We start from the raw sequence: 26,094 nt of genomic DNA, 5'->3' as shown, positions 1-26,094 counted from the left end.
TATCACATTTCTGTCAGAGAGGTTAATGAAATCATACCTCTGTCAGAGAGGTCAATGGGTATCATATCTCTGTCAGAAAGACCAATAAGCATCATATCTCTGCAAGAGAGGTCAATCTTTACCCCCTATAATGTGAAAGTGTCAGTTGATCAGAATTAAACAGTCGTTAAATTGTGTTACTGGTAAGATCTTTCTTTGAGTATATTTGGAAGGTAACACTGTTTCAGACATTTTACGGACACATAGATATTGCCCTGTACAGTTCTTGATGCCCCAAGATGAGGAAGAAATATTAGTAAGTTTCAGAAATAGCACGGACAAAAACTTTATTTTCTTTATTAACTTGCTAAGTTTTTTTGAAAGTCTTTCAACAGCTAAAACACTGTGAAAAATCCAAATAAAGAACCAAATAATTAAAATACTAGAACTGTTGATATAAAATACGCACAGGGGTGTCCCTTTGTTAGATATACACGACTGTTTAAGTTAATGCGAGTGTTATGATTCGGATGGTTTAAGTATAGTACGAGTGTTAAATTTAGTTATCTTTAGAAGCGCTAGTTTGTTCCCGGTTTGTTTAGGTAACTGTGTACGAATCATATGCTGTGTAGTTGAATTGTTGTGAATTGGAGCTTGTTATATTATTGCGTCATGTTACTAGAACCTTCTAAGTTTTCTCGTTGGTTTGATTCAGTATTATTGCATCATAAGATCTCATAGCGTTTCTAGACCTCTTTCGCGATATAAATACGCGTACAAAATGTAGTTCGAGTTAGTTATATAGAAAGACATAGTATGTTAGATAGGTAGATAGATCTCGACTCAGTGATTGTAAGTATAGCCGTAAAGGGCGTATAGTGGCGATTTCTAAAGTCAAATTATCACAGATTGTATTGTAATAACAGAGTAGACAAGAAATAATTCATCTTATCAATTGTGTTCTAAAGTAACTGAAACAACCTACGTGGATTTTGACGAAAATAGACAATTACTTAAAGCTCTGAATAGAACTGTGGTAACCAACAGTGTAACTAAGTGGAATTATCACTGACTGTATTGTAACAACAGAGCAGAGAATAATAATTCGTCTTGTCAATTGTATTCTAAAGTAACTGAACCAGACTGCGTCGACTTTAACGAAAGAAACGATTAGTTAAAGCTCTGGACACAACTGTGGCGATTAACTATGTAACGAACATTTGTATATACGTTTGACTTGTTTTAATATATTATTTTAAAGCAAGTGGAATGTGTGCTGTTTGTTTATTGTTGAAATTCATCGTCAACAAGTCACAAGTAATTAGACATTTAAAAAATCATTCTGGAAACTAGGACACTACGGTATATAAGCTAGGAGCGAGCTTGGCAAACTACAACTGTTTTTTACCTCTGCTACCTAAGGTGGACGGAGGTTATGCTTTCACCCCTTTGTGTTTGTTTGTGTGTTTTTAGCAATATTTCTTGAAAATGGCTGAATGGATTTGGACGGAAGTTGATATACGTTTGGACTATGATGGAACTTTAAATGATTAGTTTTCGGAAGTGAAGATCAAAGGTCAAGAAAATCCCAAATCCCTATCTCTTAACATGGGGACCAATTTTTCACACTGTTTTTGCTCCACCATAACTCAGTCCAAAATATTATATTTTGAATAAACTTGCCAAAAATGGTCCGTGTCCGTTGATAAAGACGGACATATATAGACACATTTTCGTATTTTTTTAGAACCAAGCATGACAGAGGTATGCGCTCTACTGAGTGCCCCTCTAGTTGTTGCTGTTTTCTGGAAGCATGCAGAATTCGAAATATTCCAATAAAATTATATTTTAATCTGTAATAAGTGCAAAGTACCTAAAGTTGTGACAACTAGGACAGTAATGACTCAAAGTGGTTAAACAGTGAATTGGGGAGAAACATGGTAGATGGGAGACTCCGTATGTCTAGTGATTGATATCACAAAAAGAAATCAAATTTGGAAAACCGAAGGGGCGCTGTTCTCAAGTTGTTGTACTGTGACACAACAAAATAGAAGTGAAAAATCTTCCCTTAAAACGAGACAAGAAACTACTGCTGCCAAAACAAGCAAAGAAGATCAATGCTACATCTTCCTGATATACTGTCTTAGCACCCTCTACCTCATCCCTCCTGGTGGCTCAGCGGTAAGTTTGTGGACTTATGATGCTAAAAATCGGTTTTCGATACCCACGGTGGGAAGAGGACAGATGACTCTTTATGTATCTTCATGCTTAACAACAACCACAATACTGTCTTAAAAACTAAATAAATACAGAAGACAATGACGATTCTAAAGTCGTAAAGATGACGGAAATCGAAAAATGCCGGTGTGTTTGACTCGGGTGATCTTGTTAGGACAAGGACCAGCTCAAAGGTACGACAGTTGGTGGTCGAAGTTAGTCCATTATAACTAGGGGCATTTAACTTTCTCAAAAACGACAAAAGAAAGAAGGAAATTCATAACAAGTTATAACACACGACGATGTTTGCCCACAGACGAGAAATGTCAAGACAATGGGTTTACCATTCGGTGTCACGCGACTCAATTCTTTTTTATTTGTTTGTGTTTTCTGTTGTACGATTTCGGCTCAGCTAACTTTCCACTCTCTTCAAGCGAAACAAAGGATGTAAAAAATTTGATATAAAAACTCAGAGTTTGTTTGTAATTAAGCACGAAGCTACACAATGGGCTATCTGTGCTCTGCCCGCCACGGGTATCGAAACCAGGATTCTAGCGTTTTACATACCGCTGTACCACTGGGGGGCAACTCAGAGAGTCATCTGTAAAATGTTAGAATTTCGACTGAAGATCTACCAGTCAACAGATTAAACAAGAGACTTAAATGACTTGTTCATGGAAATATTGGTATTGGTGGAAATCACAAGAAGTTCTATACATTCGGAAATAAGAATTTCCTGAAATCTGTAGGACACACAGTCATGTTTGATGCTGTCTGAAAACAAATCTGTTGGACACATGACCATGTTTGATCCTGTATGAAAACATTCTACATTAAAAAAATATTATGCAATAAATCCATAAGCACTATTTCAAAACACAAAAAACTATGGTGTTCTGTACCATGCAATATTCACTCTCAGAATCTCGTGTTGAGCGGTGCAGCTACTGTTGCACCAAGGCAGTGACGCTGTTCAATATTCATTTCATTTTCTGTTTTAACTGATCATTGGGAGGCATTGATACAAGATGCTATATTTCCCATGAAGTGTGAAGCCACTGCGTCACGTATGATGGAAAAGTAAAATTGATACTGTTCGTGTACTTCTATTAGAGATGGAGAGTTCTAAAATGCTCCGTCTCCACTACAGAAGCCACTACTTTCACAAGATCCAGTCACAAAGTCTTGTTCCAGAATGAAAGCAATCGATGCAGTAGACAGTACTCTAACAAGATCCAGTCACAAAGTCTTGTTCCAGAATGAAAGCAATCGATGCAGTAGACAGTACTCTAACAAGATCCAGTCACAAAGTCTTGTTCCAGAATGAAAGCAATCGATGCAGTAGACAGTACTCTAACAAGATCCAGTCACAAAGTCTTGTTCCAGAATGAAAGCAATCGATGCAGTAGACAGTACTCTAACAAGATCCAATTACATAGTCTTTTTCCGGAACGAAAGCGAAAAACGCTAAGTTTCATATATGTGTCTGTTTGTTATGAATTTCGCGCAAAGCTACACGAGGGCTATCTGCGCTAGCCGTATCTAATTTAGCAGTGAAATACTAGAGGGAAGGCAGCTAGATCACCACCCACCGCCAATTCTTGTGCTACTCTTTTACCAACGAATAGTGGTATTGACCATCACGTTATAACGCCCCCACGGCTGAAAAGGCGAAGACGTTTGGTGTGACGGGGATTCGAACCCGCGACCCGCAGATTACGAGTCGAGCACCCTAACTACCAGGACATTCCAGGCCTCATATTTGTGAAGAGTCTTGTGGGATGGCACGAGTGGTTATAATGGAGATATAAATTATTGGAATAATTACGTAAGAACAGGTGATCAATTCATAAATAGAATGCGCATTTTTCATATGATAGTTGTTATGAGCCTACCCCAGTTCTAAAGCAATACCTTCAAAGTCCAAAAAAAAATGCCAACACAATCTTTGAGTCAGTGGAAAAGAGGATTCGGTATCAATAGGAACGGAGCTCTTTGTCCCCGTTTTTTGAACTGCATTGTTGTCGACTTGCCAAAAATGAACTAAAGAGACTTGCTGGAACATGAATTGCAGGCCTAAAATTACTCCGAAAAGTGTAAACATCCCCTTTGTTTCACAAAGAATTACATTTTTCCTAGTGGAGAAGGGATCTTTTGTAAACTCAAACTGATTACACAGTTACCTGAGATTAATCATGACACGAACAAGATTGGTTGAACGAGCATGACATTAAGCGAAACAAAGAAGTGAACTTGAAGTAAGTAATATGTAATTTTACCTTTATGAATAATTTGTTGTTACTTTTTATTTTAGAACAAAGCCACATTAGGCCATCTGTTGTGTCCACCGCAGGGAATCGAAACCCGTATTTTAGCGAAGTAAGTCCGTAAACTTATCGCTGTCCCACTGAAGGGCTTTAATGAATACAAGAAAAGTGAAGTTTTGAAACTGTAAGATATTGGTGACATTACAGATCTAACCTCATAAGTCCACCAAGAATTGTATGAAAACAATTAAACATATTAAAAGTATAGCATAATTTGTTATAGTGTTAGTTTTTGTTGTTCGTAGCCGAATGGGCCTAACCCAACCGGATAGTTAGGACACTCGACTTGGGTCGCAGGATTTAACCCCGTCACCGTAAGTGTTTGCGTTTTCATTCATGAGGGCATTATATTGTAAGGATTAATCCCACTTTTTGTTGATAAAGAGTAGCCCAAGTGTTGGCGGTGGGTGGTGTTGACTGGTTGCCTTTTTTCTAGTTTTTCACTTCAAAACTGGGGACGGCTAATGCAGCTTTGCACAAAATTCAACAAACAAACGAACAAACCGTAACCAAGCGTGGCCCAGTTGTTGGCTGTGGATCTGTATGCCCATTGTTTGCTTTTTGTTAGCGTACAAATAAAATTAGGTTCAGCACTTTTGAGTCATGAGTGCGCTTTAGGTGTGACGGTCACGTCTGAAGAATCAGTTTTCACGATAGTGTCCCAAGATTTGGTGGTGGATGGTGTTGACTAGTTACTTTCTCTCTAGTTTATCGGTTCAAAAATAAAAATGCTAGCTCAGATAGTCCTTACTTAGATTTGTGCAAAAGAAAAACAACAACAACAAACACACTGTTGTTCATTGTACGCTTTAATTAAGCCTTGAAATTATAAATGATTTTGTCTGCGTTACTATGACAAGGTTGGTTGTACTAGGTGTGTTTTGAACTAACAATAGTAATCGTTTCTCACACATGTGTACCGATACTTAAAGTTTAATGTCACACATTTTATGCATTTATAACTTTTATGAGCAAGGAACGACTGCTTACGTTTTATCGCAAAACCTTGAAATTTAAGTAACTTACAAATTTAATTTCATTTAATCTTTAGGTGTCGTTATAAAATCTCACTCCCGAAAGAAATGGTTTATTATATATTTACGACCACGATTCTTGGTCAACGCATTTGGCTGTCATTTTAAAAAGTGTAATCTTCTTTAGGTTTCAGTTTTGCTTTAGTTTGAAGAGATATTATACATTGCGATATAAAACAGTACAGTCCTAAGAATGCTGGAAGTCAATTATTTACACTTCAAGGAATTTTATAGGCTCTCCACCCAACAGGGCAATTAATCAGTCAACTACGACAGACATAAGGGGAAATGTTGTCCACAAACCACCGAGAAAAATGCAATTATCCTGATCTTCCAAATTACTAAATTATCTTGTCAGGATTTAAGGAAAAATCAGCTGGTTGGAAATGTGCCAAGATTAATGGAAACCTCGAAGAAAACAGATCAGCTTGTTAGGTCATCGTCATATCCGCTTTCTCTTAACAAAAAGCAAATTAAACAATAAAGCGGCTCGTGTATTTTAGAATGATTTATGAAAAACAAACTTTTTAATAGTTGTGCCAGTTAAATGTCTTCTTTCTCTGTGAAAGTTAGGGTTCAAGAGCAAGAACAACAAAACCGTTGAGTACTTTCAAATCATTATAATCCTTATTGTAAAGAGAAATAAAAAGGAGGTTCTATTTTCAACGTTTCAAAATAATTATTTAAAGTTTTTTGTTCAATATGAGTTAGATAAACAGAGTAACACTGTCGAGTTTTTAATAAGTTGCTCATAAATAGCAGTCCCCCTGTGGGACAGTGGTTAGTTTACGGACTTACAGAGCTAAACTCCGAGGTTAGATTCCCCGCGGTGGACATAGCAGATACCCTAATGTGGCTTTGCTCTAAAACAAAAAAACATACATTGTAAGACAAAAAGAAGAACTGTGTAAAGCTCTGGATATTCGTAAGTGACTTAAAACGTCACTATCAAGGAATTCATTTTTAAACACGAAACTTAAGAAATTCAGTTCCAATCCTTCCATCCTAGAAACATTGATAATCAACCATTCTTATCAAAATTTGATATATTAGGTCTTCAAAAAATTAATATTGCTTTTTTTAGATGAAAAAAATCCGAACAACTTGTATATCAAAACATAAACATTTATTAAATGAAATAATCTCCATTCTTATCGATGATGCTTTTCCATCTTACAATCAGGTTGTTAGTACCCTGATTAAAGACATCACTTGGCTTTGAAGCAAAAAACATGTCGATGTCCTCTTTAACGCCTTCCACATTTGAATACGTTTTCCAATTAAGATGGTGTTGCAGCGAACGAAAAATATGGTAATCTGATGGTGCCATATCTGAAGAATATGGTGGGTGGGGATAACGTCCCAACCCAACTCCATAATCTTGTGTTGCGTCAAACGTGCCACAGGTGAACGTGTATTGTCGTGGAGAAGAACACCTTTCCGACTGACGAGTGAAGGGCGTTTAGGATGAAGAGCTTGATTTAAACGTTCCAGTTGCTGACTATAGATCTCTGCTGTGGATTGAGGAGTTCGAAAGGAATTACTCCTTTGATGTCCCACCAAATGCAAAGCATCACTTTCTGCGGATGGAGTCCAGGTTTTGGGGTCAGAAGTGGTTTTTGTTTAGGACTGAGCAATTGTTTTTGGCGTTTAATATTCGCATAGAGAATCCTTTTTTCATCATCGGATGACAATTCTGTCCAAAAGTGGTTCACTCACATTACACGCCAGTAGAGACAAAGCAATGTCCATACGTTGGAAACGATGATCATTGGAGAGTTCATGAGGCACCCAAACACCTTCTTTATGGAGTTTTCCCATATTCCTTAGATGTTTATGTACTGTTTCAAGAGAGACATGCAACTTCAGGGCCTTTTCACGAGTGTGTTACCTTCGGTTAGACTCAACAAGCGTCTTTGGAGCATCAATATCAATTCCAACATGTCAGCCCCCGTCATCACAGTTTTTAAGGCTAAAGTCACCTGAACCAAATTTGCTGAACCATCATTGACACTTACAAACATGGAAAACATTTCCATAAACTTCTTTGATATTCTTTATGGTTATAGTGTCTCTTCTTGTATTCAAACAGCATTACATGCCAAATGTGTCTCATCGTGTGCCATTACTATAAGGGATTAAAGTATACTAAACTTTACACATTATATAGGCTACGCTAACGTGACGTTTAGTCAGTTCGTTTAACTATTAAACATGATGTGTGTTTTTTGAGGTGTGGTTAATGAAAGTGTTCCAAAACACGACACTAATTTCTTGATGACCTAATAGTATGTTTCATTGTTAAGCCTACTGCAACACATATTTGTAGAAAGTGTATCACATACTGACAATTAGGTGGTTCATTTAACTATTATACATGATGTACTTTTTTTTTTGGAGGGGGGGGGGGATGAAAGTATCCCAAAACGTGACATTAATTTCTTGACAACCTATTAATTTTAAACAAAACAGCACTAATTTCTCCTGGTAAATTTAATTCAAGTATAGTTTTATCAATTTGTAGCTAATCACTGTTTCTCAATCTCTGTTATGATGTTTTGTGATTGCCTATATATCAGCTTTAAGAAGTCATAAGGATACGGATCTAAACATGTCACAAAAGCTCTTCCAATATTTTGAACTGCAGTAGCTGATAAGGCTTCATGTGAAGAAGCGAACAGAAATGATAGTGATATGTTACTAGTACAAAAAGTGTTCGTGAACAAGTTTCACTACAATTACTGTTCTTATTTTTTTAAAGTTTGTTTTATCACTTCATACTTCATTCAACTTATGATATTGCAGTATGGTAGGAAAATAATTTTTTGTTTTGTTTATCAGGATGAGGTACAGTTAGTTAAATCAGTCTGCACTCAACCACATTAAGTTTTCATTTAGTGAACAAGGCCACTGTGTTAGGCCTTGTCCACCTGAAGCTATATCGGCTTAAGTACTTGCTTGAATGGGCAGAGAAAATAGCAAAAAGGAAAAGTAGTAAATATAAAATAGGTTTCAAGCTCATTACATATATTAATTGAAACCTTCAACTAACAATATTTCTTTAAAAAAGAAGCCTTGATTATGATTTTGGTATGGCAAACGAGTGATTTTTATTGTATTTCAGTGATTGTAAGCTGCATGTGTTTTCTTTCAATTTAAAACAAGAACAAAATTTAGAGCTTTGTAAAATTAAAACTTTTTAAGGAAGTTTTAAAAGAACATAGGGAGATATAAATATTGGCAATTAAAATCTATGATAAATGTAATCATTTTTAATTATTTCTTTAGTCTATTGAATGAAATCTCTTCAAAATTTCAAAGTTGCATATGTATACAAATAGCACATAAAAATATTTTATTTCCAAAACCCGCATAATCAATAAAATGTAATTCTGAAGTTTCAAACTATTTCATTCAAAAGTTTTTTTAAATGTGCAACAACATAAATCATACAACAGGTTCTTTAAATTGATACAACTGGGTCTCAGAGTTAAACACGAACTAACGAAGATTAAGACATGTAGACTATTAAAAGATTTAAAAAATAACACCACACAAATCCTACACAAAGGTTAATTTATATAAGAAAGCAAAACTGAAAGTAAATTAAGCATGTTACATACTGTTATAATTAATTTGTATTGACTCCAGATGTGTAAACTAAATGCTTGAGTCTACAAACATATATTTCTAAGTCAAAGTTGTTATAGCATAGTGTCTGACCTACGTAAGTACTGACAACCTTGGCAGGAATTCAACTATGCGTATCAAGTTTATAGCAGAATTAAATTTATATCTGAGCAAAATATGTCATTAGACATGATGGAAAATAGGGGAAAAAAATTTGAATAAGAGTCTGCAAATTAACACTTTGAACATAAAATTATTCTGTAGAAACAATAAATTTATATTGCTTAAATTTAGGTGAGGAAACCAGTTGAATCTTAGAAAGTTTGACATCATGCTTTGCCAAAGTGGCAGTGATTGTATATTGTGATTTAATAGGATTTAATGAAGCATGAAAAATAATTCTTACTATATTTATTATGTATTTTAAAACTGACAATATATTATACTTCTTATAAGTACTTTGAACAACCAGATCACTTCAGATTATTATTATTTGTTTGCTAACAAAATGGTCTTTGAAAGAAAGATATCCGAGTTTAACAAATCCACTATAATCAAGATTTTATTAACTCTCTCAACATGGGCTCTGTCAATTTGACTGACCACATGGCCTCTTTGTACTCCTTCAGTCTTTATAGATTTGATACAACCAACTTTTAATATAGTGCGTATATCTTCATTAAATATGGCAGTCTTTTAGCAAACATTGTCTTTCACATACAAAAAATCATTTTTAGTGAAGTATTTTTAATAAACTAAAATAAAGATCTGTCCACGAATATATCAAATATTTGTTTTGAATAGTCAGTGTCAAGTGATTTTCATGTTAATATTTAAAATACTTTTCTTGATCTCAAAAGCCTCAAATTTCATTTGTGCAATCTCCAAAACCTCCAAAGTACATTTCAAATTCTTGTTTTCAGTAGAACTTTATAACTTATCTGTTATTTTCTCTACTCTAACTCTATATGCAGTTGGTCAATTTGATAGACCTCGTAACCACCAAAAAATCTAAATTACCCCCTTTTCTTTCTAGAATGACTTCAAATGCAACATGAAACTACATTTGTTTATCCTAAGTAGCTTTAAACTCATAACAATATTCATCTATTTATAATTAAATTTTATTGTTTTATTACCCTTTTGATTACTCTGGTTCTAAGTACTATTATAAATTGTAAATCACTTGGGGAACATACAGCTCATGTTAAGCTACCAAATTACCTTACCCACAAGCTACTCTGATTTGCTCACATGTGCCTCGTGAAATATTTTTATTATTATTTATTTTACCTAATCTAACCTTGACTAACCTAAAGAGTTCTCCTTTTTTACATTAGTTACTTTTATAATAATAAAGAATAAAAAGAAATAAAGTACTTCACCCAAATATTATTATTTTTGCTGTCAACTATTGATGACACTTCGCCCTACTGTTTTTATACTAATGGTGGTAGTGTATCAAATAATGCACCAAAGAACATAGAATAACAACATACAAAATAGCAGATAGTTTCCTCTAACAATCACAATTTTTCTGGCTTTCTAACTATGCAACAAGAGCCGTTTCAAATTTATCCAAACTAGTTGTTACCTTTCCCATGGGAACAAAGGCTGTACTACAAGTGAAATTGACGATTATCTGATCAAAACACAATGAAATATAATACGTCATTTGGTAGATGAAAACCTTGGCTTTCTACTGGTTATAAATAATATACAATTAAACGTAAGAGAGAACTATTAAAATCCTGAAAGAGAGGATGTGACAGGTGGGTGTGTGGCAGGAGGGGTCTGATTTTCTATTTGATAGCTCTGTAACCAAACAAAACCGATGGCTATAAAAATTATGGTTTGTCTAAACAATGATGATTTTATAGCAAATAATCTACATTTAATTTCATAGTTACTGGAGGTGTGGTGGATAAAATAGAGAAGATACCTAGAGAAAATGTGCCAAGTGTGTCACAATAGAGGAAATTCAGGATTTTTTTAAATATTGCCATGTAGAATTAAGAACTTAAAACCTACATACTATTAAAATATGGATTATTAGCTAAGATTTTATGCTATACTAATTGGTATAACATAAAGATGCTCAGTAAAGGATACCTGTGGCTATAGGGAAACTAGTGCAAAATTTAAAGTTTTATTTTTTGAAACTACAATTTCTTGCTGCATTGGCAATACAACAGCAGTAAGGCATAATATGAAACATTTATGGTTCTCAATTGAACAACAAAATAGTTATTTAGAAATCATTAATACATTCTAATAATAGTGCCTATAAAATACATTTTCCACCTAATAGTTGGTGAAAATAATCCTTACAATTTCTGAATGAGTGTAACAAATCATAATATTGTTGATATTTTTCAGCTGAGTTGTTTAAAATGAAGATTTCTCAAACTTTTCCCTTTAAAGAACTAATGAATACTAATGGTACACATCAGTTCTGCTGCATCTGGTTTTAAAGGAGTCCCTACTAAATTATTAACTAAAAACAACACATGATCGAAAACAAGAAATCCAGTTTAGAAAAATACTGCTTCATCTTTTTGTAGTAATAGCAGTTATTCTCACAGCAACACTGAATTGAAAACCTACCAGCCCCAAGTGATACCTTTCAATTGTTTATTTTAAATATTGCATAGAGTATGTACATGTAACCCATTACTGTAGTAACTGAACTATCACACTTTTCAAATGGCTATATGAGAATATGAAACAAAAGAAAAGGATATGACATTTCAACAAGTTTACTGTTATTACCATGTACAATATAAGCATGTGTTATAGACAATAACATTTGAAATTATAACCACTTAGGTGGACCAATTGTAAAGCAGCTCCACACCTAGTGAAGACAAATAAATGAAACGTTAATTTGTCTTTCGCTTGTTTTCATATTCATGTATTGGCATTTTAAATGTTTACTGATTTAACTTACTATGGGATTTGTTATTTATATAAATTATAGAACAGGTTAACCCTTCTACTATGGGTGGGTGGATTCCACTCAGCCCATATTCCCCAAAAGTAACCACAATGTAATTTTTTAAAATGTACATGTATCTTCACAAAATTTTGCAGACTATCAGTAAATATTACAAGGCATTGGTACACAAAGAATCAGATTTTTCAATTTCAAATGTTGGTTATCCAACATACAAAGTAATTTTGATTTAAAATTAAAAATACTTTCATGCATCAGAAAATTGTCATATTTTACATGCAAAATTTCTATAACCTCCTCATATCCTCCAGATAATTATCAAAGTTTTTTTTTAAAAAAAACAACTAATATTTTAACTGTTATTTTTGCTATAGTATCACCGTATGGGTTTGGTCAAAATCGACTGACCTCGTAACCACCATAAAAAATAGGAAATAAACACAAGTTATGCTTTTTTGTTGTTCTAGAATTACTACACATTATCACACGAAACCACATATATTTAGTCTAAATCACTTAGATTTCATAACATTATACATATATAAAAATTTATTATTTTTATTTTACTGACCTTTCAGCAGTATCTGACTAACATTACAGAAGTTGAATGACATGGCACGCATGCACTCAGGTTACCATATCCAATAGTATAAGACTGGCCTTTATAAAGTGACCTGTCTTCTATTGGACCAGTATTTTGTAATATAGAGTCACATTTTGGTTAAAATACATTATATGTAAATGCATTATTACTATTTACAAATAACTTCTTAAATTTCAGTTATTTTTCTTAAAACATTGAACAGTAAATAAAGTATAGAAAACAATTATCTCTTCTAGTTACAAGCTTTGAATTCGTATGTTGTATGCCTTAATTTGCTAACCCTTATCATATTTTGCATGTGGAGAACATAAAACTAAATAATTTTTAGGTTTTATATATGCATTTTGAAATAACAAAAAATCATAACTATATCAATTCCATTATAATTTACCATGCTTAGTAACTAAGCTGTATTTGAGTCTAATCTAAAAAAATATGATTTTTCAAGATCAATAACCTCTTACCTTACCACTTGGAATCTATCACGAAAAGAAAGGGTTTCCCGAGTAAATACTTCGTATATGCTCAGAAAACCATATGGGGATATTCTGAGCTTTCAATTGGTTATTTACACATCATAAACAGAAGAAGGTGTATGTAAGTAACTAATTCCAAAAATGGAATAAGACGGGTGGGGCCACTGTGTTTGATTCACTAAACAGAGCAATATCTCAGCAAATAGAAAAGATAGGAGGTCCTTATTTTATATTGTAGCTTGTCAATATCAGCGATTGGATTTTCTAATTCATAAGGAACTGTAGACTTCGTATTTGGACATCACAAATATCTATTCTGAGCAAATGTTGCATTCAGCATCCCATGTGACACATTAAAAAAAAAAAAAAATCGATATTTAGGATTTTTTTTACTCTTAAATTAAGAAATTACCTAATGCATAATACTAAAATTTGAATTATAATATACAATTTGATACCAAACTTATTGACATACATTCATAAAATAGTAGTTCAGTATAATTTTGAATGAAGTCTAAAAATGCAATGGCATGGCCTTGGACAGTGACCATAGGAAGACCTGTCTTGGTTGGGTTAACTTAGAAAAAGTGAAAAGAAAGTCACCTAATGTAAAACAATCACACGTTTTTCACAAGATTTAGTGACTAGTAACATATTTTATAATAATAAAAAAATTAATAATAATACAACAGAGTTGGAATCTAAATAATCATTACAATCCAAATAAACCAGTTCTTAACAAATACCATACCATATGAATAACAGTTCTTCACGCATATCCATTTAAAAACCCTTAATTTATTATGTTATTTAACAAGTCACTGATCTCACCTTTGGCATCTGTGGATGGCTGAAGTCTTTATCCACAACAACACCTTTAACTAGCATAGTGTCTTCCAGTCTTCCCCCTTCTTTGCCTTCGACCTTAATCAATTCAAAGTCGACATCTTTACGCTCAAGATCTGCCACCGACATCACAGCATTGACAGCTATTTCGGCAAACTGACGCAGAAATCTATTAACTCTGAAAATAAAACATGCACACACATTTGTTTATGTATAAAAGTAAACTACTGAATGTATTGTTTTTGTATGATACTTGAACAAAATAAATATTCCCATAAACTATCATAGCACCAGTGTTCCAGGTTAAAAACAAAAACAGACTAGATAATACACTAAAACATCTTTAAAACAGAATCAAACTTATCCTTACTTTTACAACCATAAAATGTATAACTGCAATTTTTCTTTAGAAAACAGTGCAATTATAATTTATCTGCTTCTTTCACTATAACTACAGAAATTAACATACAGGTAGAATCGAACAGAGAATTAACATACGTTAGACACAAGCACTACAGGTAAAACTGTAACAACCATATTCTCTATCTTTTCAGAAGCTCAAAACTCATTATCAATCACATTAAATAGTAAACACAAAGGATAAAAGCTGAGACATAACCTAAACAAGGTTATTTCAAAGATTATTAAAAAAAAAAGTAATTTCTTCAATCATTTTACTCACATTTTCGATCCTAAAGATGTCATTGCAGTTTGCACCAGAGGTTCCAAGTTGTTTTTCTCCACAGGAAAACTATCAGTTATTTTCTCCAGATGATCCATAGCATAATGAGCTGCCATTTCAAAGCCATCAGCAATCCTTATTGGATGAATCCCTCTGTCTAACAGTTGCTCTGCTTGTTCAAGTAGTGCCCCAGCCAAAACTGTTTATGGGAAAATGTATGTAATGCCTTGGCTAAAACACTTCATAATAATTCACAAAAAAAAGCAACAAAACAGTTTAATCATCATTTGGATTTTTATCAAAGTAATAATGCAGTACCTGCACAACAATTCAACATTTTTCATTCCTGATGAAAATATCCCACTGCATTGTTTTCATGTATGTAAAGAAAATAAGTTAACTTTCACTTCTTTCCAGCAATAAAGGATCAGTCATATACAGTTAGAGAATCTAAGACTATAAATCTTGCCTATAACTACACCACAGTTTCCATTGCAAAAGGCTTCATCTTATCACTGTCATGTCTAAAGCACACCATTTCTACCTGCATACTTTCCATCATTCATTTACTGTATGAACACAATAAATTCCAAGTAATGTTTAAGAAGTCTGTTCACAAACAAAAATCCATATGCACTACATTTCGCTATTTGACCGGCATGCTGCTTGAAGGATGTGATGGATGAAATGGAAGCTTTATCATAGTTTACCCATACTCTGCTAGCCTCATTTCCAGATGGAAATCTTTCTTGATTATCTTACATATTTTTTGTCTAGAGCATGTAGATTGCTTTTGTTCATACATTTTCACATGTTAACGATGATGCACTTACCACAGCTGTTTCATGAGGTGTTGGAGGCCTCTTTTTCACAATAGCTCTAGTGAAAACGTCTCTATACAAGTGTATGAATATCTTATGCTGGAAAAGACTATCGTACACCTTTACCACAAGCAATCAATTTTCAATGGCATAATACTACCTACAACACATCAAATGTCAAAATGTAGTTCTGATACATACCATTCCACCATGACTTTATACTGGTTGTAACTTAGATGACATGCTGACTTGCATATTCAAAATCATCATATTAATATAACATACTCAACCCTCTCCATTGTAACATATTCTATGAATATATGCACTTGCAACATATTTGAATGGCATCTTTGTTTTTACATGAATTGCAAAAGATGAATCAAAGTACAAAGATATCCAAGTATAACAAACATTATTTACTTAAACCAGTGCCCAGTAGAAAAAAGTTACATCTATGTTAAAACATTATTTAATCAACTTTGTCTTAAAAGAAGAAAATTTTGCCATTGGATTAAAGCCGATGTAAGATAACAAATATGGTGAGGTGGTGCAGAAACAGCATTAAATGTTGAACAATAAAGAATATTTATAAAGCAGCTAAATGCTAATAAAAAATGTGTTTACAACATACAGAATGATTTTTTTTATATGGTTATAAATGTATGTTTTAAATGACTCAATCAATTCTTCATTCTAAAATTAAATATATTTTCTTAGTAGCATTGATTAGCTCAGATAGCCTTAACATACTGCATAAAACTCACAATACTTAGTATCTAAGCTCCAATATTTATTAGCAAATGACCAAAAAATTTCTTGAAGAGCAACCATTACTAAGATTGCCACATGCAGTTCTAGAGTAACAGTGTAACATGGTTGATGGCAATAAGGTAGAACCAAATATTATATATAACTAATACACTGGTTTTAAATTCCAGCAGCACTGACATTTATTTTGTCATGTACTGTAAATTCACTTGTAATTCAAATTTAGGTTTATTTAAAATACTAATAAGCTTCAATGGAGAAAAAAACTAACTCTTAACGACAGACTATAAAAACCAGGCTTTATACTTTTTATCGTTAGAAACTCTTGTTTAAAGATAATAACTAATTTCAAATCTGAATTTGGTCTATCCTTACTGATTGTATAAAACTTGAGAAGCATGATAAAACTCTTCTGTGTGGAGTTATACCAGTTTCAACAAGTTTTAGTTTGTGGCTCCAGAAGAAAGTTAAATTATGGTCAAACTCCACATGTGGTCAAACAACAGTAGGCCATCAGTTAGTGATGGAAGGCCTCATAGTAAATTCTTTATAGGCTGATTGGCCAGAAAAGTAGATTTCTTTGACAAAACACATTTTCAAACCACTTATAAAATCACAATAGTTCAAGAACCAAAATAGGTTTCTTATGTTTTTCTACAGAATACTAACCATTTCATTAGGCTTTTCTTATAAAGGTTTTGTTAACTATTTGTCCTGCTTTCAACATATTTCTATGAAAATATAACACATGCACATGTGGTTCAGGTTGGTTGAAAAATATAATCTTTTTTTTTAAATAATTAATTTTCACAAAAAATAGGCTTTAACAGGATTCCTGGGAGGCCAGTGATAGGTGTTGTTGACTAGTTTTCTCCTCTTTAGTCTACGAGTATAAAATCAGGGATGGTTAAGCCCAGAGAGCTTTTTTTGTAGCTTTACCCAAAAATTTAAGATATCTGTCTCTAGCATAAAGAAACAGCAAAGAGGTTGAGATGAATCTTCTTTCTTTGAATATCAATATCTACAGATAACTACTTCAGACATTTGTTGCATCTGTTCAACTCCTTTGGAGCCCCCACAACCAACAGTTTGCGAACATTTGGTTTAAATAGTTCCCCGGTGATTTGGTTAAGTGTTATATTTTGAACAATTTTAGGTATAAAATTATTTTACTACTTTTGGTTAATAAAATGTGTAAAATACAATTATTAATTGTATAGTCCAACCTTTTGCTCACTGTCCATATTACAAAGAATTAAGAAATATAAAAAAAAATATAATTAATATATGCGTGTGTTAAATTTCAAAATTACTTTCACAACATTGTCGAAGTCTGTAGTAATTGTGTCAAGAAAGTTTTGTCAGTCACTTACTCCATCTATAAAGGACCAATAAAAAACTACCTGAAAAATATAAATAATAAAATGAACAGCATGAAAGATGGATCATGGAAACAGGTGATAACAAGTGAAAATGTCATTTTTTACAGCTTAACATGAAAAAAAACTAGTATTTATATAAAACTAATAATTCAGTATTTTTTTATAACAAGCAGGAGGAAGAGGAAATTAAGAGCAACTGAAACCAAGCACAGAGATGCAGTTTTCTGCTAACTTTGCAAGTGTTTAAAGTACATACAGAGCTGTCCTGATATTTAAAGTAAAAAATAATAAAATATTACATTCATTAATAATCAAATTATATTTAACTGCTTGTGTACTACTAATAGGATGGCATATTTCATTTCTGTGATATATTATGATTTTCTGCTGCAGATAGAATTAAGGCATGTTTTTCTCAAAAATTTAGTTTTATACATATCTGGGGTTTAAAATTCAGGGCAACAATGTGATATGGTTACAAAATTTTACTGTTTAATTGTCACCTGTGGTCATGTGTATAGAATATATAGTTGTTCGAGATGACAAAGGCAAAATTGCCTCCTGACACAACCCCGATGCTATATAGTAATACAGCTGATTCAGAGAACCGTGTCTGTATTAAGACAGATGAGTGTACGGAAATTTCTTCAATGCACAATCACGAACAATTTCAGACCCAAGACAACTTGAATTCAGATACTTCACACACAGTTCGTTATCACTGAGTAAATGTCACTATCTATCAACATAAAGTCTGGGGTTAAGGGGAACAAATTACTATTACAGTACTTATATAATCTTTAGGCAATAACAGGTGAAGGTTATGTTCACCCAGTAGTGGTAGATGAAATCACACAAACATTGATGTTAAAAAATATTCTTACAAAATTATGAAAATCAATATTAAACTGTTAATGTATTAATTCTTCCAGATTTGTTCTGAAAATTAGTCGTAGTTTGACAAATGGAACTGTAGATGCAGAGCACACTTAAGAATGTCTAGCAACTAAATATTTCAACCAAAATGCCTGATAGGTTCTTGTTCTTTACTTCTCATACAGTGCACCACTGATTTTCCAGCACCTCCTTTAATCCAGACAAAATTACGAGATCGCACTTGAAATTACTGTGACCGTCAGACAAGTTCACTGGGCAGCCACAGATGGCACTGCATGTGGCGCACATTCTTTTAGGACAGGCTACTTACATTTACACCCTTTAGAGACGTGTCACGGGTGAAAGGTCATGTCATCTGATTTGTTGACTCGCATTCAAAATTTTATTGAACTACTATTTCATAAATTTATGTCAATAAGTTTGGTATCAAACTGTAGATTATAATTCAATTTTAGAACTATTATCAGTCAAGTTGTTAATTTAAAAGTAAATATTAAAAAAAAACACAGATAAACATTGATTTTCGTATGTCGCATGATATGTTGAATGTAGCACTGGTTCAAATTAGATGTTTGTGAAGTCAAAATACCAAGTCTATAGTTTTATACGAATTAGAAACTCAAATTACAGAAATTAACAAGCTAGAATATAAAATAAAAAGGTCTTATCTTTTCTATTTGCTAAGATATTGATCACATAATAAATCAAACATTGTGGTGCCCCACTCACCTCCTTCCACCTTTGGAAACGCTTCCTCATATACACTTACTTCTATATATGACATGAATAACCAATAAGAAGCTCAGAATGTCCCCTAGTGGTTTTCTCAGCATTTCTAACATACCTAGCACCATTTTTTTCTTTTCAACCAAGATTTCAATGAGATAGGTTGTGTCTTTAGTCTGCTTGAAATTTCATATTTTTTATACTCAAATACAGCTTAATTACTAAGTTCGATAAATTATAGTAGAATTCTATGGTATTGATGTAGTAATTTATGATTTTTTAGTTATTCAAATGTATATATATAAAACCAAAAAATATATTTTGTTTCATATCCTCCACATGCAAAATTTTTAAAGGTTTAGCAAACTACATCAAGCAGCAACAAAGTACAAAAGTTGTAACTAGAAGAGATAATTGTTTGCTTTATTTCTTTATTTACTGTTCCATGTTTTAGGAAAAATAACTTAACTTGTTTCAAAATAGCAATAATCTATATACATATACAATGTTTAATAATTGAAATATGACTGTATTTTACAAAATACTAATCCACTAAAACACAGCCAAGACAAGTTACTTTGTACAGACCAAAGGTCACCTTTATGTTACTTGATATGGTAACACGAGTGCACGAGCCGCATTGCTGTAACTTCTGTATTGTTAGCCAGGCATGGCTGAAAGGTCAATATAATAAAAAATAATAAATATATATATAAATGTATAATGTTATGAGATTTAAGCTATTTTGTCTAAACATTTTTGATTTTGTGTTCATTCTAGAACGAAAGAGGCATAATTTATGTTTTATATGTATTTTCTAATTTTTTTTATGGTGGTTGCAAGATAAGTCAAATTTACTGAACTTGTACAGAGATTTATTACTGAAAATAACAGAGAAAACAAAGTTTTTCTTAAGAAATGTTTGATAACTATCCGGACATTATAAAGATTTCGCATGTGAAATTTCAAAATTTTCTGATGCATAAAAGTATTTTTAATCTTAAAACGAAAATTACTTTGGATGATAGATTGGCAAGATGTGAAAAGAAAAATAAAAGGCATGAGAGAAACATTGCTTTACAAACCTTAAGACTTAATAAAAAAAATGAGATATTTTGTTAACATTCGCTTAGTAATCTAAAAGTTATAGCATGAAAACTATAACATGTACAAAATGGTTATGAGATCTGTCCCAGTGACTGAGCCTGGATTGAAAGAGTTAAGTAAGTATGTCACTCTCAAGAAAATGTTCTTATAAATATCAAACTAGTGGACCAACTCGATTGAAGTTTTTACATGAATGTTGCCAAGAATATGCAGTTTAACAAGATACAAATATTTAGTTTTGATTTTTTCTTCAATTTTTTACAACACAGAATGCTTATAATAATGTATGTACAGTAATCAATAAACCTTTTTCATTTATACTGTACTAATAAACCTGTATCATTTATACCTTTACTAAAGTATTTCATTAATCATTTAATTCACATTTAATATTTGTTTCATTTAAGTTTCTAGCAGTCAATGGTGCTTTAGAGACATGGGAAGGGTATAATTAGTGGGTCAGAGGTGTATTGTTGAATTATTATTTGTTATTATTATTATTCTTTTATACATTGTCTAACAATATTATGCACTCACCAACAACTCCAGTAGTACCATCTCCAATTTCATCATCCTGAGATTGGGAAAGCTGAACCATTAACTTTGCAATCTGATGATCAACATCCATCATCTTCAGAATGGTGGCACCATCATTAGTCACAGTCACATCTCCATCTGGAGATACCATCATCTTGTCTAGACCTAGAAAAAAAAATTAGTATGATCCGAAAATTTATAATCAAAATTATTTCTGTTCCTGTAGATTGTAAATACTTAAGTTACAAGTATAGAAGAAGTGTATGTTACTAGGATTTTTTTACAGCAACAAAAACAAAAACCTAATTGTTAAAAGGTGTTCAAAAGTAATTCACATTTTACTTATTAACACAAACAGTACATAAAACATTTCACTATAAATGATAACGGCAAATAATATCACATAGCATGTTTGGTAATACCAGAGGCCTATCAATAAAAATCAATATCTAGTTTATCAACTGTATGACACCTGCAGGGGCATAGGAAGTATCCCTCTTCCAGTCCAAGTAAAAATGCATCAAAATTAGGAAAATTACTCTCAGGAAAAACAGGAGAGTAGATAAAAGTTAACCCCGAACCCAAGAGCTTCCAGGGCTCACCTTACCACAATGGGTGCACCTGTGGCGCACATTGCCACTCTTCACTCAGTCAAATAAACATTGAGCCCCCCCCCCCCAACTTTTAATTTACCTCCTACACCTCAGACCTGGGTGATGAGATTTAATACACCAGTTGTATGGTTCCTTTTATTGCATTAGAGAGAAAGGGCGGATGAAATTATTTGAAATCTCATAAAGATTTTATTGTGGTGTTTTAAAAAATTTTTAAAACTGCCTAACTTCTTTGTAGGTTTTAATTGCTGATTTTTATGTCTTCCTACATTCTTTTAAAACTTCCCTATAAACTTACTTTATAAAACTAACTTTTTTTCTTTGTTTTATTTGAAAACAATGCACTTAGTTTCACTGTGTTTATGATCATTGATATACAATAAAAATAACATATAAAATTATAAGCAAGCAAACTTTTATATTGTTTATCAGAAGGTTTCATGTATAGATATATGTAAGGTTTTAAATCATTTACATATATTTGTGGTGGTTTTCCTTCTCCATTCAGACAGGTATTTATGCAAACAAGGCCTAACACAGTTTAGGTTTTACATATTATCATCACTGTTCAGCAGAACTATAAATGTGTATTAGATAAAACATCAATGTTACTTTAAGCTTACATCTTACCTTTAGGCCCTAAAGAGGTTCGTAAAGTATTAGCAACACTTCGACCAGCAAGTATGTGTGACTATGAAAAAAGAAAATATAAATTAATCTTTGGAAAATCAATTTAAAACCAAGTTTGGTTGACAGCAGAAGGGTATAAAATTTAATATTTTAAAAACAAATACCATTTTGACAAAAGGCAATTCTGTCCATCATATCCACACACTTAAAACATTTCAGTGAGGAAAACCTTGCTTTGCATTTTTTATTGTCAAATTTAACAATAATGAGAAATTACACTAATAAGCCATGTATTAAATCAAAATACATAACTGATGTACACCTGGTGCCAAATGCCCATAAATAAAATATTGGTCACATATATAGAAGTTTAAAAGGATGCAGTGGTTGCACACTGGATGCAAAATACAGTCTGCACTAATAGGAAGGTGTGTCTTAACCCTATTTACTCCAGGGAACTATCACTGAGATCCCTCAATCTTCTTCCTTCTGACAATGGAAATACTTAACCAAGTTGCATTCAACATAGAACCAACTTAATAAAGAATGTTATATAGTTTTAACTTAAAGAAATAAATATAACTTGATTTAGCTTTTCTATCACCTTTTATGACCTGAAATGTCCAAACTTTTGTTGTGAGGCATTGTTTAAAATACTTCCTTTTGTTTTAGTATTGAAAAATTTTTAAATGTTTATCAAAGATTACCATAGTGATACTGTCCACTCATGAAGAAGCCACTTGATTGAAGAACACAGAGAAGACTTGATTATTCTTGTGTTTTTCAAAACTTGTGTGCAACCCCAGAATGTACAAACATCTTCAAGTTTATTGTATAACATCACAAAAAGAAGCCTGTTGGTCCACTGAAGCTGTTCCCACCTCCTATACTAATTATTTAAACATTTATGAAGCCTTCCTTAAACTTTGAAATTTACTACATCCATATGCAACCCATTCCAAAGTATAGGTATATATTTACCCAAACACTGGCATCCCTTACAAGTAGATTTATCTATAGTTTTGTTTGTCGTGTAATATTCCTTTAATTTAAGTACCTGTTTCAAGAATTCTCTCTTGAGAGGTTATTATGATACCAAAGCAAGTGGGTTGAACAGTGACTAATAAATATTAGCTTCCAAACAAGATAGAACCAATGGTTAAATACAAATCGATAAAAAGCATTCTAGTCTATCTATGTCATTATAAAGAGAGTAACATCGGGTAAGCTCACTAAAATTGTAATTTATGATTTCTCATGATGTGATGAGTGAAATTTGTAATGGATTCTAATGGAAAGTTTAAAACTAAGGAACAAGTCACAAACCTGGAATTTTTTGTTTATAGTTTCTTTTTAATGACATTTATATTTGTGGTAATATTAAGACTGTTTTAAAACTAAAGCAGTGCTCCAGATAAGCAGCATACAAGCATAGTTCCCAACTAAAAATCAGCCATTTATGGACTTAAAAAATATTGATAAGTTGTTTTACTGCTGTGGAACACTGAATACAGTTCCTGCTTCATTAACAATAATTAATGGGCACATTCTTGTAGCTTATTTTACCGTTCTGCACAGTAGACCAACATAAATAAGCAATCTCTAACTGCTAGATGTTTCAACTGGTGCACTCATGAATGATCCAATTTTTGGTTAAACAGTAAAATAAAAAGTTGTAATGTCATTATTTGCATTTATTATGACTAAATCTGGTGATTTAATTTGCTAAATTAATCCTGTGCCAAATTTCACCTTTTGAAATAACAAAATAATTTATAATTAGTTAAGTTACTACTGCACTTTGTAAAAAAATTAAAATGATTCCTACTGACAGAATTCTGGGAGTGATTACTCCTTACAGAAGAAAACTATCTGGAGCACTTTAAAGGAATATTGTTATGTGAGAAAACATAAGGTAAGAATATCTACGATTAGTGAGTACAGTATGCTTGCAGTTCCGATATGACACACTAGCAAGATGATAGGAATGGCTATTTATTTGTGTGTAGTAGTAAATTTATTATTATTCAAACAAGATATACAAGAACATCTTAGTTACTGAAACAAACTATAATTATATAGAAATTGTGCCCGACCAAAAATATAGTTGAAAAGATACTGTCTACATCAAGGTAGGCCTAAGTAAAAGTGCAAACTACATTTATACTGATCAACAATTTTACTGTTCATAAATGTTTTATAATACGTTTGCAGCTACATAGCAGATTCAATAGACAGTAAGTAACAAATGTAAATAACTGATGAAAACGGGTTAAACCTAGCTGGATATATAAAATGTACCTTTCTAATTAACAGTATAAAAAATATATTTTTCTTTCTTTCATATTTTTTCTATAGTTCCTTTGTACATTACAGTTTGTACAAACAGACAATAAATTGAGTATGCAATTATTAGAATAATACAGACACAACAATTATAGCTTTATTGAAAAAATAACTATTGGGTAGATTTCGATGATTTTAGACACAATATGAAAATTCACAACCTAAAATAAGATAAAAGCACTAAATCAAATTAGATAATTTTTCCTCAAGCATACACTAAATGTTATGTAGAAAGTGTGTACTGAATTTCATGCAATGAATGCATGAATAAAACAAACAAGTGACACGACATCACCAGTGCAGTCCTGAAAGTGGATCTAATCAAAGGACACTGACTTACTGGAAACGACTCAGGAGGGATAGTAAGATGATTTCAGGGTTCAGAGGGTTACCTCTTACTTTTTCTCAAGATAAATCTAAAACACCAGATTATGCTGAGGATCAATATGATAAAGGACTTTTATTAATTTGTGCTGAATTCTGAAGACAGCAGTAATTAGTATATGACAACAGAGGTTTAAGATTTGGGGGAAAAAAAGTTAGGCTCTGGTTAACAATAACAGTTATATATATTTCTAGTTAGAGATCAACAATTTGCTGGAGACAAACAGTAACAGATAATTTGATAATGTCCAAAAAAAATAAAAGGTAAATTCAAATTTTTGACTTTTCTCAAGGATGGGCATAAAAGTTTCAAAGGGTATCTTGAAGGGCCAAATGGGCTTTTGTATGATAGTACGGTTATATCAGTATTACTGGATAGTGTAATATTAAAATAAAAATTCAATCTTGAAATATTGAACTTACAGTCATATTAAATTTAAAATTGAAGTTACAACACATCATTACATTAGCAAGGTTTCTCCCTCTGATAATCTTAAATAGTAGCAGGTAATTTTGTTTGAAAATTGGTTTAACTTAAAATTTCATCTCGAGTAATTCAAGAAAACAATAATTGATAAATTTGTGAGGCAAAGAGATATTTGCTGATAACATTACGGGTACCGGGTGGCTAGCGAAATTTATAGGCCTAACCTACCTTTAACGCTTCTATACCGACCAAGCGTTTTTTTCGTTCCTGATCTTTAAGAATGAGAAATGGTCTTCCATATTCATCAAATGCTAAATGTCCAACCGCAGTCATCTCTAATTTTTATTATATACTATCTGGTTATTAATTTATTATTAGGATTAACATTGATTTAAACGCAGCTGCTAAGAATCGAATTCAAGATGACACCACCCTTTCTGGAACCTTCTCACACACTCGAACAAAACAACGCTTCAGCAATTTTAGGCACAGCCCGCATAGGCGCCTAGGTATAACTCATAAACTTTAATGTATTTTTTTATCAACAATTCCTGTATAAAAAAAAATATGTATTTATTCTCATGTATTTTTCTTGATTGATTTTTTTTTTACTGATGAAAAAATAAATAAATGACAAGCAAACGTGTACCAAACTTAAATTAATATGAAACATTGGAGCTTGGGAAGCACTTGAAAATAATTTT

The 26,094-nt window shown here is 32.4% G+C and overlaps 1 protein-coding gene across 1 annotated transcript in view; it reads right to left on the bottom strand.

The window, feature by feature from the left end:
• LOC106458507 (T-complex protein 1 subunit epsilon-like) overlaps positions 1-25,889 on the bottom strand; it is a 40,840-nt gene extending 14,951 nt beyond the window's left edge. The window contains exons 1-5 of the mRNA XM_013918028.2: positions 25,619-25,889; positions 22,234-22,294; positions 20,990-21,154; positions 14,752-14,950; positions 14,055-14,247 (exon numbers count right to left, since the gene is read on the bottom strand). Of these exons, the coding sequence (XP_013773482.1) occupies positions 14,055-14,247; positions 14,752-14,950; positions 20,990-21,154; positions 22,234-22,294; positions 25,619-25,723 (723 nt within the window). The 5' untranslated portion in view covers positions 25,724-25,889. The remainder of the gene's footprint in view (positions 1-14,054; positions 14,248-14,751; positions 14,951-20,989; positions 21,155-22,233; positions 22,295-25,618) is intronic.
• Between the last annotated feature and the right edge of the window lie 205 nt (positions 25,890-26,094).

The sequence above is a fragment of the Limulus polyphemus genome, unplaced genomic scaffold, assembly GCF_000517525.1.
Source record: "Limulus polyphemus unplaced genomic scaffold, Limulus_polyphemus-2.1.2 Scaffold477, whole genome shotgun sequence".
Classification (NCBI taxonomy): Eukaryota; Metazoa; Arthropoda; class Merostomata; order Xiphosura; family Limulidae; genus Limulus; species Limulus polyphemus.
The sequence above is the reverse complement of the archived record's forward strand: the minus strand, read 5'-3'. Positions and strand labels throughout refer to the sequence as shown.